Source organism: Tauraco erythrolophus, chromosome 1 (assembly GCF_009769465.1).
Source record: "Tauraco erythrolophus isolate bTauEry1 chromosome 1, bTauEry1.pri, whole genome shotgun sequence".
NCBI lineage: Eukaryota > Metazoa > Chordata > Aves > Musophagiformes > Musophagidae > Tauraco > Tauraco erythrolophus.
In genome coordinates this window covers 135167764-135186297 of record NC_141465.1, presented here as the reverse complement: position 1 = coordinate 135186297, position 18534 = coordinate 135167764, and the positions used below count along the sequence as shown (strand labels likewise).

At 46.9% G+C, this 18534-nt stretch overlaps 1 protein-coding gene across 1 annotated transcript in view; it reads right to left on the bottom strand.

The window, feature by feature from the left end:
• Nucleotides 1–215: 215 nt before the first annotated feature.
• The window catches only part of MAP6 (microtubule associated protein 6), a 38048-nt gene continuing 19729 nt past the window's right edge, over nucleotides 216–18534 (bottom strand). The window contains exons 2-3 of the mRNA XM_086615062.1: nucleotides 1465–1678; nucleotides 216–416 (exon numbers count right to left, since the gene is read on the bottom strand). Coding sequence (XP_086471188.1) covers nucleotides 216–416; nucleotides 1465–1678 — 415 coding nt within the window. The remainder of the gene's footprint in view (nucleotides 417–1464; nucleotides 1679–18534) is intronic.

Below are 18534 nucleotides of genomic sequence, written 5' to 3'. Positions count from 1 at the left end.
CAACCTGACCTCAGAAACAAGGATTCCCTAATCCTCCTTGGAAATAAAACAGAAAAGCTTCTAATACAATCAGAACAAAAAGCAGATTAGAAGCCTCTAATTAATTTTGTGGCCTTTATTTAATCAAAGGAAAAAAAAAAAAGAAAGGGGGAAGAAAGAAAGAAAGAAAAGGAAAATAAAAAAAAATCAAGAAAGAAAGGAAAGTGCAGTGACATTTACTCTTTTGCCTCAGCCAGTTTATTGTTCATCTCTTTACTTTTCTCCTTGTCCTCTGGCTTTGCTGTGTTGGAGGTCTCGGCGCTCTTTTTCTTGGCAGCCCGGCCAGATGCAATCTGCTTGTCTTTGGCCTTTTTCAGGGGTTTATGGCTTGTTGTGGTCTTTTTTGGTTTGGAAGGCTTTACGCTAGGCTTTTCCACCTACATGGAGGGCGACACGCAAAACGACAACACAGAGATGGGGAGAGAGGGAGAGAGAAAGAGAGACACAAGGACAGGTGGAAAAGAGGATTTAGATCAGAAACAGCACGAATGTTACTCATCTACTCAGCTATGCCCTGCCACGAAGGGAAGGGAGCAGCTGGGCGCATGCAGAGTTGCAAATGGCCGATTTCTTTCACGGTGTTGATGCCCTGAAGTCATAGAATCACAGAATGGTTGGGGTTAGAAGGGATCTCAAAGATCATCTAGTTCCAACCCCTCTTCCATGGGCAGGGACACCTGCCACTAGATCAGGTTGCTCAAAGCCCCATCCAACCTGGCCTTGAACACTTCCAGGGATGGGGCAGCCACAACTTCTCTGGGAAACCTGCTCCAGTGTTTCAGTGTTTCACCACTCTCGTTGCAAAAAAATGTCTTCCTTAGATCTAACCTAAATCTCCCCTCTTTCAGTTTAAAGCCGTTACCCCTCATTCTATCACTACACTCCCTGATAAAGAGTCCTTCCTCGTCTTTCCTGTAGCCCCTTTAAATACTGGAAGGTGCTGGAACATCTCCCTGGAGTCTTCTCTTCTCCAAGCTGAACAGCCCCAACTCTCCCAGCCTGTCTCCAGAGCAGAGGTGCTCCAGCCCTCGCATCATCTTCGTGGTCTCCTCTGGACCCGCTCCCACTGCTCCATGTCCTTCTTGTGTTGGGAACCCCAGAGCTGAACGCAGTATTCCAGGTGGGGTCTCAGGAGAGCAGAGCAGAGGGGCAGAATCCCCTCCCTCGCCCTGCTGCCCACGCTGCTCTGGATGCAGCCCAGGACACGGTTGGCTTTCTGGGCTGCCAGCACACGGTGCCGGCTCATATTCAGTTTTTCATTCACCACCATCTCCAAGGTGAATCCCCAGATGCACCCATTAGTTGGAAATGAAGATGCCACATAAGAGGAATGACAGTAGGCAGCGTTCAGCCCAGCCTTACTCTGTTGGACATGTCCCACCAGGGGCAGTGATTTCCCTGGCTCCCTTCTGCCACGTTTCTCACCTTTGGTGGTTCTTTGTAGGGTTCGCTGTAGAGAGTGCGTATCCTTCTGCGCTCCAGGAATTTGTTATCGGCTGGAGCAGGTTTACTGGTTTCCCCCTTGAATTGAGCGCTGTAACTAGTTTCATGGGTCATTTTCTCCTCTGGTGGCTTGTACTGGGCCTTTGCTTTTATAGCTTTCACAGGCTTGACATCTATCCAGGGTCTGAACTCGTTTCTGAAAATGAAAAAAGAAAAGTGTTCAGGAATTTAACCAAGAAGTAGTGGTAATGTGGGAATGAAATCACCCATTGGTCAACAAAGTCTACTTGGAAGGGCTTTTGCCTCCACCCAGCCAAGTTTACAAAGAAAACAGCTCCCAACAGTTCATTTTTGATCTCATCTCATTCGCACATTAGAAGAAGTTCAAATGAAATTCAAATTCGGCCAGTCCTGGGCACAGGACAACCTGCTACTTGTGTGACAGTGCTTAGGTGCCCTCTGAAAAGCTGGCCGCAGATGTCACCGTGATGCTTTTTTTGGAAAACGTAGATACTTTTTTGTCTCTACAGCTTCACCTTTGCACTGAAGCTACCTGGAAGCAGTTCCTGACTCTCGCAGTTAGCATGGAAATATTTAGAAATATTTAGAAATGAACATCAAAAATATTTAGAAAGGAACATCAAAACTCATGTTCTGCAACTCAACACGGGACACATACTCTGGTTCCCATCCACAGACTCCTTGTGCGTTTTTTAGTTCTTCCCAACAGACCACCAACATCCTTCCAGTTTTGAAGCAATCAATTTCAATTTCTCTCTAAAAATTGACATTCATCTAAGAATGGGGATGGAGAAAACCCAAATGTGTTACTACCTTAGATGGGTCATGCTCAGACATAGTCCCAGAGAGTGTTTAGGTCTTTAAGCCTCCAGTGGAAGCCAGGAGCTATCCTAACAGTGGTGATATAAGCCCTCCACAAAGTGGGCAATTTTCCTTGGAAATCAAAGCCTTTGTCTTAATTTCTGGACCTCTAAGGCAATGGGACCTCTAAGTTGCAGGCTGTGTTCCTCCCGCCCTGTTCCACTCAACCACCTTTGGGTTGTGTTATTCATTTTCAGCCTGGTTTATCTGGAAACAAATTCTGTGTGAGAGGGTACTGCCAGTCAATCCCTTTTCATAATAGCTTTGAACATCTCAATCAGTTTCAACCAAATTTGACAAATGGTCATGGAGATATTCAGTTTTTACTTTTATGGAAATAAATAATTGGATTGTGGCCAGAGGCTCAGGAAAGCTTCAGTATGGACATGCACGCTTCATCGGTCATCCGCTTAGACAGGGAGGCTAAGCTGCAGAAGTTTATTTGTTGTCCCCAGGGTCCAGTAGCAAATGACCCCTTCATGTGCAAGGATGAGTGCAGCTCCCTGCCCACCCAGTACTACGTTTCCCATTCATGTAGTCCCACAACAAAAACAGAAAAAAAATGTCTTCTGATATAACTGCTGGTTGCAACGGTCTCCTGGGTGTGTTTCTCCTCCTAAGACACCTATGTTAAGGTCCCACCACATCTGCAGGGTGACTGTGTCCTTGCTGTAGTCAGTGCAGACTCCAGTAGAGCTTGGACAGCCCTTCCCTATGCCAAAGGTGGGTGACTGCTTTAGGATGAGCTGAATGTCTCTTTGGCATCTGTTACCTGACTAGATCTCCACTGATGGGAATACAAACATCTAGTACACGTGAAGACACTCCTAAATGTAGGTATCTTAATCTATGAGCCAAATCCCATCTCCAGCTTTCCATCCTTTCTTAGTCTTGATTCTACCTACATTTACTTTTTATTTTTCCTGTAATTCTTCATTCCCCTCCCTCTCTTCTACTACTCAGCCCTTCTTGGACTTGGATAATACTGCCAAAGGCCCAGGGATACCACCTGTTTGAAGGATGCTATTCTTCACTAAACTGTTGCACTGAACGAGCAACACGCGAACGGGCTCATCTGTGTCCCCTTCGTTCCCATTCAGTGAATGTCACCTATTTGTCCACGTATATTTCTCTGCAGTCCATTGTTAAAACATCCCTCATGCAAGAAGAGTTGAGAGAAAGGAAGAGGAAATGTCTTTAAAGAACTGGATTAAAGATGTGAATACATTACTGACAAACTCAAAGTTCATCCTAAGCTTCTCAGAAGATATGAGGCTTCTTCCTAGGATCCACTTTTGCTCTCTAAGTAGACTTTAAGTTTTTAACTGCTTTCCAAAGGAAACAAAATCATGCACTAACTCTCTCTGTCCATGTCTGTCACTCAGATCCCTCCCTAGCAACTTGTGAACCCATTAGCTACTTTCTGTCATATTTGTGGCAGAGGTAGAAATCTCAGAGGTGAAAATTACAACATGCTTCCTCAAAATCAGTGAATGGGCACAGGAGGAACATCAATACGGTGATCTTCAACTGAGGGAAAGCCAAGTAAAGTTCTTTCTCTCACTTATTGTAAGGCCAGCTGGCCAACCAGCCCACATGGACCCCCAGGTCAATCAGCAAACCCAAGCACAGCTTGCATCTACAGAACCAGAGACAAAGGATGGAGGCTGTAGTACCATGCACGTAGGGGATGGACTTCAAAGACAGACCACAAACCAGGATTTATTCATTCTGCTGCTCATAAAATGCTGGTTTAGATGGAGGTGAGCTTTGAAGCAGCGTGATGGTATTTGTTACCACAGTGCCTGGCAACCTCATTACGCATCGCATTATGCAAACATGCAGAAAGAGATGGGCTGACCCCTAAAGAGCCTGTGATCTCTGTAGGCAAGGCAGACACACAAGGTGAGGAAAAGGGAGAGAAAAGTCTCGTGCTACCCATGGGCTGGCAGGGAGTGTCTTTCTGCACTCCTATGTGCTGGTTGCTGATATGCTAAAGTAGTTGTTAACGCAACAACCAATCTCATGTGACTGTTAAAGATGAGCACGAATTCCTCTGCTCTACTCCATCCTTGCTTTGGTGGTCTTAATGTAGGTGTAACGATCATGTGAGTACTCAGCTCCACTGCACTTAGCGATGAGACCCTTGACTACCCTGCATCACCTTCTTTGGATGCAGCCCAGGACACGGTTGGCTTTCTGGGCTGCCAGCGCATGGTGCCAGCTCATGGTGAGCTTCTCATCCACCAGCACTCCTAAGTCCTTCTCCTCAGGGCTGCTCTCAATCCATTCTCCACCCAGCCTGTACTGGTGCTTGGGATTGCCCCGACCCTCGTGCAGGACCTTGCCCTTGGCTTTGTTGAACTTCATGAGGTTCTCACAGGCCCACCTCTCCAGCCTGTCAAGGTCCCTCTGGATGGCATCCCTTCCCTCCAGCGTGTCCACAACACCACACAGTTGGTGTCATCAGCAAACTTGCTGAGGGTGCACTTGATCCCACTGTCCATGTTGCCAACAAAGATGTTAAACAGCAGCACCGGTCCCAGTACTGACCCCTGAGGAACACCACTTGTCACTGGCCTCCACTTGGACGTCGAGCTGTTGACCACAACTCTTTGAGTGCGACCATCCAGCCAATTCCTTATCCACCGAGTGATCCATCCATCAAATCCATGTCTCTCCAATTTAGAGAGAAGATGAGCCTGGCTCTGCAGGCAAAGAGTAGACCAATAGCCATTCTTAGGTGGATGCATGCTGACGCATTATGTCGACCAGCTCTGAAATAGCTCAGCCACGATCTTCTCTGGAAGTGGACAACAGAAGGCTAATGATCTTCAAATAGTTTACAATATTGACAAAGAAGTTGTAAATACCAGGTATGTCATACACATTCAGTGCACATCTAGAAATAACAGGTTGCTCAGAGAGCAACAGATGCCCCATCCCTGGAAACATTCAAGCTCAGGCTGGACGGGGCTCTGAGCAACCTGACCTCGTTGAAGATGTCCCTGCTCATTGCAGGGGGGTTGGACTAGATGACCTTTAAAAGTCTCTTCCAATCCAAACCATTCAAAATCCTTTTCAGGCAACTGCGTATAATTCCACATCACCAGCTATTACATCCGAGCCAGTCCCTTCAAGCATGAGAGAGAGCATAGGCCACGTTTCTATGGAGTCCTATCACACCTGGGATGGACCAGCTACTCCCTGCTGTGACCACGCTCAAGCACCCAGTGTGCCCAGTTCTGCATATCTGCTATCCAGAGCTCGCAGAGGCAGCAGGAGAGAAACTCGGACCATTTCGTACAGCTACGCCTGCTGCAGCAAGCTGATCCCAGTTCCTATTTTTGATATTCAGGCAACACATGAACTGTAAAAAAGTGTTACTAGAATAGACACGGGCTATTCTGTGCTGGTTGATTCAGAGACCAGAAACTCAGTTTACCAAGGTTAATTACACAAAAGTACAAATTCCTAAATCTATCTGTCTCCACAACAGATTAAAGCTGGAGAGGGACTTTTGACAAGGGCATGTAGTGATAGGACAAGGGGCAATGGCTTTAAACTGAAAGAGGAAAGATTTAGGTTAGGTACAAGGAAAAACTTTTTACAATGAGGGTGGTGAGGCACTGGGACAGGTTACCCAGAGAAGCTGTAGATGCCCCATCGCTGGAAGTGTTCCAGGCCAGGTTGGATGAGGCTTTGAGCAACCTGGTGTAGTGGAAGGTGTCCCTGCCCATAGCAGGGGGATTGGAACTGGATGATCTTGAAGATCCCTTCCAACCCAAACCATTCTATGAGTGAAGGAAAACAGCCTGCTAGGAACTGCCCTTGGAATATGCCAGCTCCTGAACCCAGCCCAACAATTGCATGGAAAAGAACTAGTTACCCTGAGCCAAAACGTAGACAGGAGCGTGCTAGCAACGTCACAGCCTGGATCACCACACTTTATTGCCAGAAACATTGAAATTACTAATGCAAAGGTACGAACGAGCAGACAAGTGTTCTAATTGGGGTCTGCATCTCTATTGATTGGTCCCTTTCAACCCAAACCATTCTATGATTGTAGGGATGGGGGGACGTCTCAGGAAGGTGACCTAAATCCCCTTTCTAGATCTGGTGACTCTCCATCAAACATCTGCCTGATAGAGTCCTATGTCACCACGAGCTCATGTTGTCCAAACAGTGCACTACACCCTCTCCCAGCAGTTGCACTGTGGTATCTGGAACTGGCCTGAAGCTTCAGGACACTTACAGGAAAATCTGTTCTCTGAGGTATTGTTATTGGTTACTCCTATAACACTGGAACTAACCTTGGCTCGGGAAAAGCACCTGCAGTTCTGAGACCTCCTTCATTACTATTTAACGTCCCAAGGCCAATTTGTGGGCAACGTGCCCAAAAGTTACAAATTCCAGCTGCAAACTGAAATGAATCCTGAAAAGGTTATTTCTCCCTGTTTTGAGGACAGTCGGTCATAGCGGTGTCTGGACCACCATAGACCACTCCTAAAAAAAAATAGGTCTGACAGTATTTCAGGAGCATGTTAGACCCCATCCTAAAAGAGTCCAGCCTCACCTAAAACCTAGAATCATAGAATCATAGAATGGTTACAGTTGGAAGGGACCTCAAAGATCATCTAGTTCCAACCCCCCTGCCATGGGCAGGGACACCCTCCACTGCACCAGGTTGCCCAAAGTCCCATCCAACCTGGCCTTGAACACTTCCAGGGATGGGGCAGCCACAGCTTCTCTGGGCAACCTGTGCCAGTGCCTCACCACCCTCAGAGGGAAAAATTTCTTCCTTAGATCCCATCGAAATCTCCCCTCTTCCAGTTTAAAGCCATTGCCCCATGTCCTGTCACTACATGCCCCAAAGGCCTTTGCTCACGCTGTGAGGATGAGTCATGAGCGTGGACTAGCACCAATATGGACATATCCAACAGGCACAGCTTAGTCCAGCTCTAATTCATCATCTAAGGGATTTTCATTGCTGAGGAGATGGATTAATTTTGCTGAGGAAGATTTTAAGAATTGCTATCTTGGCATGAAACAGAGGGGCTGAACTGAAATAGCAGCAAATTACACATCTCCTAATCTTCTGCCTAGCTCTGGTCCAAGCCCTACAAAGAATAATTAGAATCAGTTGGGAACCCAGTGCTGACCTGAAATGGAAATTGAAATGAAACTCAACAAAAAGGAGTAGTAGTGAAGAAATTCTTCCCTACAAGCGTGGTGAGGCACTGGAACAGGTTGCCCAGAAAAGTTGTGACTGCCTCATAGAATCATAGAATCATGGAATGGTTTGAGTTGGAAGGAACCTCAAAGATCATCTAGTTCCAACCCCCCTGCCACAGACAGGGACACCTTCCACTACACCAGGTTGCCCAAAGCCTCATCCAACCTGGCCTTGAACACTTCCAGGGATGCGGCATCTACAACTTCTCTGGGCAACCTGTTCCAGTGCCTCACCACCCTCACAGTGAAAAATTTCTTCCTTATATCTAATCGAAATCTCCCCTCTTTAAGTTTAAAGCCATTGCCCCTTGTCCTGTCACTACATGACCTTGTAAAAAGTCCCTCTCCAGCTTTCCTGTAGGCTCCCTTTAAGTACTGGAAAGCTGCTATAAGATCACCCTGGAGCCTTCTCTTCTCCAGGCTGAACAGCCCCAAGTCTCTCAGTCTGTCTTCATAGCAGAGGTGCTCCAGCACTCGAAGTGTTCCAGGCATGGTGCTTCCATCCCTGGAAGTGTTCAAGGCCAGGTTGGATGAGGCTTTGAGCAACCTGGTCTAATGGAAGGTGTCTCTGTCCATGGCAGGGGGGTTGGAACTAGATGATCTTGAAGGTCCCTTTCAACCCAAACCATTCTATGAGTATACGAGGCATCAGATGACCTTTTGCAAGCCAAGTCCAACAGGAAAAATTCTCAGCAAAGATCAAGGAAATTTAGCCATCTACAGACCTGAGGAGAAAATAGCACTGCATAGGATGGGGCAGAGGTCTTGCAAATTAATAGGTAGCAGATCTTCTTATAAGATGACAGTAGCCTAGGGAGGTGGTGGCCTGATCTGTATCCATTAAAGCCAAGAGTTGCTCTCCACATATATCAATGGATACCACACTGCTCTTGCACGGGGCTTCATCCACCCTGGTTATTTTAGTTTTAATTGCATTTTCCCCTTGGCCCAGGATTACTAAAGGTGGTTGCAGGTGAAGGTGACCTCAATGTCTTCTTCCACCCTAGCCAGGGTACAAGGAGTTGACCTGAGCTCCAAGCTATGGCATACAGCCATCTCTGGAGATGCTCACCAACACTCATGTAGGCATGGGTTGCCTTCATCTGTTGATGCCAGAGCAAAGCCATGAGGGGGAAGGAGAGAGAGATGGGGCCACGTTTAACCACTTCAAAGTTTCCATCTACTTTGAAGGACTTTAAAGAGAGCTTACGTTTGTTCAGAATCAGAACAGGATGTTAAATGTATTCTGCTGACAGCAGTTTTCCTGGCACTGAGCCACCCCAATTCCCTGATCCTAATGTGCACATACAAAATAATGAACTGGGCAGAAAAAGGAGACCAGGAACTTCATGGTGGAGTCCTGCACAGAAGAAACATTTCTAGCTTAATTTGAAAAACTATGGCTCAACCAAAACTGAAAAATATTTTGATTTTTCACTGGAAAAAAAAAAATCCTTTATGAAACGTTTGGCCTATAATGTTTCATTTACCCTAAAATGAAAATTTAACTTTCGTTTTCAGTTTATTTAATTCTTTTTCATCCCATTTTTTCCTTATCCTACTCAGGACAACACGAAAGGACTATGAATCCTCTTATGAAGCAAAGTACCAAACTGCTTCACAAGGAATATTTCAGAACATCACATTTTTCCTTAATATTCCTCTAAACAAAACAGCAATGAAAAAAATACACATTTTGGCCAAACTAAGTAGCAAATTTGTCTGGCATTTCCAAATTATTTTGCCTTTCTGGCATAGAGTATCATTTGCTCCCAAATATTCTCCAGCTCCCTTTTCACTCTTAATGCAGGAAAAGAGATGTTCAGTGAAATGAAACAGTGGGAAACCCAAAATCTGTGATAATGCCTGGTCAATCTCTGCAACTCAGTGCCAAAGGAGGTCACTGATGTCCAGCATTTAATGAGATTTAATTAAGTCATGGCTGTTTAGAGGGATATTGAGAATATTCAGAGGTATCAAAGGAAATTTCAGCAACATATCCTCAAGACCTCAAGTACCTCAAGGGGGCCTACAAGAAAGATGGGGAGAGGCTGTTCAGGAGGGCCAGTTGTGATAGGACAAGGGGTAATGGTTTTAAAATAGAGGGAGGTAGATTCAGGTTGGATATTAGGAAAAAATTTTTTACCATGAGAGTTGTAGAACACTGGAACGGGTTGCCCAGAGAGGTGGTGGATGCTCCATCCCTGGAGACGTTCAAGGCCAGGTTGGACGAGGCCCTGAGCAACCTGATCTAGTTGGAGATATCCCTGTTCCTTGCAGGGGGGTTGGACTAGATGACCTTTGAAGGTCCCTTCCAGCCCTAACCATTCAATGATTCTATGATTCTATGATTCTATGATTCTATGACTCTATGACAATCGTTAAAACCACTTTTCAGCATTTAGCTGTCCTCTACAAACTATGGGCTGAACCAGGAGCTATTCCATGCTGCAGGAATCTCCTCTAATCCCCCCCCCCCCAGTTGTCTGGTCCTGGCCATGATCAGCCACAAGACACTGGACCAGCTGCAAGCAAATTCTGCTCACATGTTTTGATCCCAAAGCTGTTCTCTTTTCTAATGTGGACAGAAAAATTCCACGTGGACTCCATATAAACAGGCCGTGTATCCTCCTGCAAACACAGTTAATGTTAAAGATAAGCCTGATCCATGGTTACTGTTCTGCCAAAACATGGCTCCTAACGCATTTTCAGCAATGAAGGAACACTGCCCCACGCTGAGGTCCCTCCTGCAATAGTAATCAGCACAACGTGCTCTTGCCTCCCAGACCAAGACTAAATCCTGGACCATAGTGCATTTTCTTCCCTCTGAGGGTGGTGAGGCACTGGCACAGGTTGCCCAGAGGAGCTGTGGCTGCCCCATCCCTGGAAGTGTTCCAGGCCAGGTTGGATGAGGCTTTGGGCAATCTGGTGTAGTGGAGGGTGTCCCTGCCCATGGCAGGGGGGTTGGAACTGGATGATCTTCGAGGTCCCTTCCAACCCAAACCATTCTATGATTCTATGACCTGGATGATTCCTTGCTGCTTCTGACAGCCTGACATGTTACTGCAACACAGTATGTCCCCTGCACGCCAAGACACTGGCTTCAACCATTTCATCCCATCTCCCACCCCAGCCCTCTTTGGTTAAAAGGTCAATTCCAACCAACTCCTATTGCAATGGTCTTGTCAACATACAACATTTGCCAGCACAAGTGCAAGAACTACCCTGTCATTGTTTCTGGCATCAAGTGCCCTGTCTCCAACGCCTACGTGGATGCTTAATGACAGCTTTATCCTCTAAAGCCCACGCTATTATCTTGTACACAATCATTTACTGTAAAGCAGCACGGAGACTGTGAATGGTATAGTGAAGCTCCTGGTGCCCAAGATTATTTCTTCTCAATCATTAATAATCAACCTCTAAGCCATGGACACACACACATACACATCTGTACGCAGAGCGAGTCCGTTTGGCCGAGTCAATATCTAATTGTGGATGAAGACCAAAACAATGTCATATATTAATGGATGAATTTGAAACTTGGACAATGCACAATGGTGTAAGTGTGAGCAGGACGCCGAGGGACCAGCTATCTCTGGACATCCCTGGTTAGGGCCCATCAAGTACAGCACTGGCGTAGAGGAGGAGGGAAGTGCTGAGCCTTCAACAAGACCACTTTAGCACTGGCTGAAGCAGGCTACGAGCAAGACATGATTAATGTACTGAAAAGGATGAAGCCAAGTCATTTGGCAGAGCAGAACCATGCTGCCATCCATTTATAAAAGTTGCTTGAGTCAGCAGCCCACAAATTCTGGATATTGCATTGCCTGAGGGCCGTGGAGTGTGGTCTTCCAAGGAGGCAGAATTATTGCATGTGCTGTCATGTCTAAAACACCACAAATACGTCACTGGTGGTGATGATGAACACTGAAGAGGGCCAAGTCACTGAGGGAGCAATGGAGTTGTGGGAGAACAACCCCAAGAGTAACAGCCCTGGCACTGCTTATGTCTCAGAAGAGAGAAACAGGAGAATTGAGGACCATTTGTAAGGAATAGACAGTCACCGGGATGCTGAGCAGCACGGACAGGTCCATGTATGATAGGAAAGGGTGAGATAAATCCCCATACTCAGACTAGGTGGCACATCTGGGCACCTTTGACACACAAAGCCGACTTTGTGGACCTCAGGGCAAACACCAGTGCCAGCATTCCCATTATCATGTCCTTCCTTCCACTGCTACCTTCATCTTAGCTTCACTGTTTAACCTGAAGCATTCACCCAAGTCCCTGTGCTCAGTCAGCCATGGGGCAATCACAGTCCGAGCCAGATAAAGGATATCCATCAGCATCTGCTACAGCCCAGCAGTCCAAGGCCTCCCTACCTCCTGGAGGATAAATACCCACCAAAGGGAAAAGCGTGGACACAGGGGAAAATAACACCAGATCATCCCACTGCAGAAATGCCAGAAACCAGTGAAAAGTCTATCTGGAGATCTAAAGAGAGGATAAACCCAATGGCAGTGAGACCTCAAGAACCTTCCTAGTATGAATAATAACCCCATGGAGTTTGCCACTTTACATCTCTCTGAATTTTTCTTGATGTTATAAGCTTATAGGTCCTGGTGATGAAGGGACATGTTGACCGTTCCATACAGAAGTTGCTGTTTATCTTTGTACGTGTTCATCCTGTAAAGATGGTGAATTCAATGTTGGTGTCACCAACAAAGCCACTCGACACAGTCTGCTAGGAAAGCTCCCAGGGTGATCACAGCCTGACATTTCTGACCTTGCTTGCAGAAACAACCCACCTGTAAACGACATGTTCACCCCTGGAGAATGGGTCAGGGGCAGGTCCAAGCTCTGCTAACATCCTATTTAAGTATTCCAGTACCTAAAGGGCCTACATGAAAGCTGGAGAGGGGCTTCGGACAAGGATGTGTAGTGATAGGACACGGGGCAATGGCTTTGAACTGAAAGAGGGGAGATTTTGATTAGATCTGAGGAAGAAATTTTTTACACTGAGGGTGGTGAGGCACTGGCACAGGTTGCCCAGAGAAGCTGTGGCTGCCCCATCCCTGGAAGTGTTCAAGGCCAGGCTGGATGGGGCTTTGGGCAACCTGGTGTAGTGGAAGGTGTCCCTGTCTGTGGCAGGGGGGTTGGAACTACATGATCTTGAAAGTGCCTTCGAACCCCAACCATTCTATGATTCTGTGACTTTCTGAATCAGAGCTTGGTGGACCACACTGCAAAAGCTGTATGTGAATCTACGATGTGATTTTTAAGAGGGGGATCTGGTGCAGCAAGATGTGCTACCTAAAGCTGGGGAAAATGAAGCTTTTCTAGGCCAAACGAAGCAATTACATTTCACACACTCATAGTACAATCGGACCACCCCAGAGATCCAGCAGCAGGACGGGGAGACAATCCAAAGGCATTGCCTTTTGGCAGCAACGGATCAGACTCTTACAGAAACGAAGAGCTGCTGCCCCAGGAGATGAAGGATGTTGCACCTCACCGACCAGCACCGCTGACAACAGCTCTGGTCCAAATTGCTCCACTCACGCTGCTGCAGTAGAGGAGGTTTTCATGAAGAACATTCACCCTCCTAGTGCTGGGCAGGGCCTGCCCTGTCCTGACTTTCCTGAAAGCTCTGGTGTGAAGCTGCTGGAGCTCATCGCCAGCTCCTGTTCCCTAGATCCTGGCCCTTCTCCAACCTGGGGATGCTCTAGTGATACTGCAGTTCAGCTGCATCGGAACTGCAAGGTTTGCCCTTGAGGCAAGAGATGGAGACGGGTGGTGTTGTGGATGACGGGTAAGATTCTGGGGACGACCCAGTAAGATTTTGCCTGAATTTGTTCAATCATCATCCGAATCACGGATGCAGAAGGATGGGTCTCTCTGCAGGAAGGTCAGGACATAGCTGCTTGACATGAAATAGCTCTTCTGTCGCTGCAATGCTATTCCAATAGCTTCTTTTTCTCCCTTCAGGGAATCATTACTTCCCTTCTTTCTGTGTTTCTAACGCAGCTCGAAATTAGCGTTGCTCTTTGATTTCATCTCTAGTCTGCATGACAGTGTAATTGCTCATTCCAGCATGGGAGAGCAGAAACAGATTCAGCAGTACAGGGGGTGAAGGAGGAACATGGTGAAACGTAAATGGCAGCTATTGTTTTGCCACTGTGTTGATGACTTGGAGCATTATTTGCTCCTCGCTGTCGTAGCTACTATATGACTGTATCTGAATATCCTTCGTATGCTGATTGGGCACCAGGTGTCCTAAAACTTGATCATACACATAAAAAATGCAGAAACTAAATTAGTCACAGTCTGAGTTTCAATTAATATATGAAAGCAATTCTCGTGTGGGCTTTAATAGAAGACCTAGTCACTTGATTTCAAAAGGTTTACGTGTCCAAGATGGCAACAATAAGGCCAAATGAACTGTTGTGTGGCAATGCTAGGAAAAGGGAGAGCACAGATTGGGATCCCCTTGAACATGCATGGAGGACGCATTGAGGAACAAGGACCTTGTTCTTCATTACCTCTCCTGTGAAGACAGGCTGAGAGTTGGGGTTGTTCAGCCTGGAGAAGAAAAGGCTCCAGCACCTTCCAGTACCTAAAGGGGCTACAGGAAAGCTGGAGAGGGGCTTTGGACAAGGGCATGGAGTGATAGGACAAGGGGCAATGGATTTAAACTGAAAGAGGGGAGATTTTGATGAGATCTAAGGAAGAAATCTTTCACAATGAGGGTGGTGAGGCACTGGCACAGGTTGTCCAGAGAAGCTGTGGCTGCCCCGTCCCTGGAAGTGTTCAAGGCCAGGTTGGATGGGGCTTTGAGCAACCTGGTGTAGTGGAGGGTGTCCCTGCCCATGGCAGGGGGGTTGGACGTAGATGATCTTTAAGGTCCCTTCCAACCCAAAGCATTCTATGATTCTATGATACTATGACCTTGATCACTAAGTAGAAGAGCAGTAAACTAAGTCCCATGGCAAACTTAGTGCCCAGAATATATGATATTCAAGTTTTTCCTTGCACTGGGCTGGAGCTGTAATGTGCTGCTGAAAGCCCACTGCAAAGAAAATCTCAAATACTGCATATTTCTTCTGTACACACTGCCCATGGCAGGTAAACAAACACATGGTTTAACCCTGTCATCTCCTGGCAGCATCTCCCTTCCCCCTTCAAAGCTTCTGCAGAGCTCATGGAGATACTGATGCAAGGTCACGAACTCAATTGCTGCTCATGCTGATGGCTGTGTCTCCTAGGGGGACAGCTCAGAGGCCAAGCTGTAACCTGGATGACCTCTTATTTTCTGATAAAGCACTGAAACCTTGGTCTTGTAACAACCAGGTACTTCCTACGTGATCTTACACTTCCACAGCTCAGAGTGTCCAATTTAAAATATCTCCTGTGAAAGCAAAGCACATACATATGCTTAGGCTCCAAAACCACCCAATTTTATCCTATTTTAGTCTGCAAACTAAAATATAGAAAATAACATATAATCCAAATGTCTTATATATACATGCTTTGGATGAATAATACCTTATTCTCAGAAAAGGAAAAAGAATTCAAATCCATGACACTTTATACATCATCCATTCACAGGGCATGTCTGCATGGGAATTGGGTGCAAGCCTCAGGGTGGCACCCCCCACACACACCGGTTTGTGGGTGTGTTCAGCTCGGGGGGTCCAACACAAGAAGGACATGGAGCTGCTGGAGCGGGGCCAGAGGAGGCCACGGAGATGATCCGAGGGCTGGAGCACCTCTGCTCTGGAGACAGGCTGGGAGAGTTGGGATTACTCAGCCTGGAGAAGAGAAGGCTCCAGGGTGATCTTCTAGCAGCTTTCCAGTACCTAAAGGGGCTACAGGAAAGCTGGAGAGGGACTTTTTACAAGGGCGTGTAGTGATAGGACAAGAGGCAATGGATTTAAACTGAAAGAGGGCAGACTTAGGTTAGATATAAGAAAGAAATTCTTTACATTGAGGGTGGTGAAGCGCTGGAACAGGTTGCCCAGAGAAGTTGTGGCTGCACCATCCCTGGAAGTGTTCAAGGCCAGGTTGGATGAGGCTTTGGGCAACGTGGTGTAGTGGAAGGTGTCCCTGCCCATGGCAGGGGGGTTGGAACTAGATGATCTTTGAGGTCCCTTCCAACCCAAACCACTCTGTGATTCTATGATTCTAAGAGAAGATTTCAATGAGATGTAAAGAAGAAATTCTTTACAATGAGGGTGGTGAGGCACTGGCACAGGTTGCCCAGAGAAGCTGTGGCTGCCCCATCCCTGGAAGTGTTCCAGGCCAGGTTGGATGGGGCTTTGAGCAACCTGGTGTAGTGGAAGGTGTCCCTGCTCATGGCAGGGGGGTTGGAACTAGATGATCTTGAAGGCCCCTTCTAACCCAAACCATTCCATGATTCTATCATTTTTTGCAAGAACTACTCCAGCAGAAATCCCTTGAATCCATCAGCTGATGATACAAAATCTAACACGATGAATATTTCACAGCAAACGGTTCAGCAGCTTGATGAGCTGCATTTCCACTGTGTCCCGAGCGTGTCACACAAGCAGGTGAAGTCAGGCGTAGGGAGATGTGCTACCCACGACATACCCAGTGTGACAACCACACAGCCTCCAACAACGCCACACAGGAAGCGGATGAACACAAGATGAACCCACATTTGGTCCCATCACCTGCCTCTGCTGTGCCTACGTGTGTGTAGGTACTTGAGCTCGTGCTATTTCTTTACAAGTTTTTCTTATATATATAATGAATCTGAAGTATTTTTTTTAGCATGCAGAAGTGACAAGCCAGTTGCTGGCTTTGACTGAGAGGGTTGAATTCTGCTTTCCATTTTACGCCTTCCTCTGCAATGTACCCATCGAACAATTTTTTAGTGGAAATTAAGAGTTCGTAATTCTTTTTCACTGGAAGAACCATGATAGAGCTGGGTGTGAACTAAAGTAGATGAAAGAAGAGAGCTGAGGCTTGAGCGAAGATCTTAAGATAAGGGATTACTGAGCTAAGGGAAAGCAAAGAAGGGCTAAGTCGGATTTCCCCCCCCCTGCCCCCATCTTTACCCTTAATACTGTCTTATTTAAGGGACTGTAAAATCTAGATGTAAATTTGATTTGTGTTGAGGATGGTGAGGTGCAGAGCCGCCGCTGCAGAGTTTGCATGACATATGTTGAATTACTGGGGAGGAAAAAAGGGGAAATTACACTGAAACTGCCCTGGGTGCTGTGCGGTAGGTTGCTTTAAAAGCATCATGGAAAGGTGGCAGGTGGGCAGACAACTTACTGGGAGCACTGGGAGGTAGGAAGACTTCTTTGGGAAGACAACAAAGCTTAATACGCCCATGTATTTTTTTTAGGAACCCACAAAACACACCACCACAAGTCACCAGGTGTAATGGGGAGCAGAATTAGGTCTGTTAAACTTCACCTTCAACAGTGTAATACTCAAGTCCGTGCCACTTCCAGTCAACCCATCTTTCTTTAGAAGCTACCCCTGCCCGCAGGAGGCACAAAAGTAGAAGAATTGTAGGAAATGAGAAAAATGAGTGTAGAAAACACTGTCTGTTTCCCCACTCTCCCCTCTGCAAGCTTGGGAAACCATCAGCATCACTCGTGCGTCAATAACGATGTAATGGGGAAGACCTGATGACTCTGGCTCCCCAACAACTGGATTGGTCCCGTGGCACCAAATCGGTAAATATTGGGACCATCAAAGCTGTCTCAGGGGAGTCTGGGAAAGAGACAGCACAAGGCACTGGAGCAGATGGCTGTATTGTGAAACTCCTCCTAATTAGGTAAAACAAGGACTGATGTGAGTGAACGAGGCAATTACTGGTCGCTGCTGGTACCATGCTGTCCGCATGAAAGATACCGCGAAATGAAAGAGGATAAGGAGGACTATAGGAAACAGTGAGGAAGTAAGTTCTGGAAGAAGGTTATTTTATAATTAACTGGCTGTTTTCAAGGGCTTCTCCAGTGCTTGCGAGGAGTGGGAAGCCCTGAAAGTGAAGCACAGATGAAATGTGTCGTGTCTTTACATCAAAGGAGCTCATGTTGAGAAGCTTCATCAAAAGCATCACCCTGAGCACACAGAACCAACTGGGGAAATGCAGCATCCACGCTCATGCGATGATGGCCCTGTGCTACCAAGACTGGTGCTCTGCTCCAAAGGAGAGGCGTGAAGCTGAAAGCAGCCCCAAAATCAGAGTATCTGGAACCTAAAGGCATGGCACAGAGCAATACGCAGCACCCAAAGTGCAGGATTCGCTCCCTTTGGAGGAGAAAGTGCAGTAGAAACGTGGTTTTCTGTTTCCAGCCACGAGGAGCCCGTGTGCAACACGTGCTGGGGAGCTAAAACCAAGAAGAGATGAAAGAAAATCCCAGGGTACGTGCACAGCTGCCTGTGCCAGCAAAGGGGATTTAGAAATGCTGCATGCAGAAAACAAACCCCAAGAGCTGCACAGGTGGGGGCAAAACCCTAGAAAACACCTGGGAGACTCGAGAGACCGTTCCCATTTTTGGGAGCATCTTGCATCAACACGGTTTTGGAAGCCGATGGGATGTTACCACTCAGGGGTCTGATGTCCAGGAGTCTTTTGGCACCCCCAGACCCAGCCTGGAGCATTTGGAGGAGGCTGCAAATGGACCACAGTGCTGCACCAATGCTCGTGCATCCAGAGATACCTGGTCCACAGGATGGTGTCATCATAATGTGGCCATAAATAGCTCTAAAAACCATAGAATGGTTTGGGTTGGAAGAGACCTTAAAGATCGTCCAGTTCCAACCCCCCTGCCATGGGCAGGGACACCTTCCACTACACCAGGTTGCCCAAAGCCTCATCCAACCTGGCCTGGAACACTTCCAGGGATGGGGCAGCCACAGCTTCTCTGGGAAATCTGTTCCAGTGCCTCACCACTC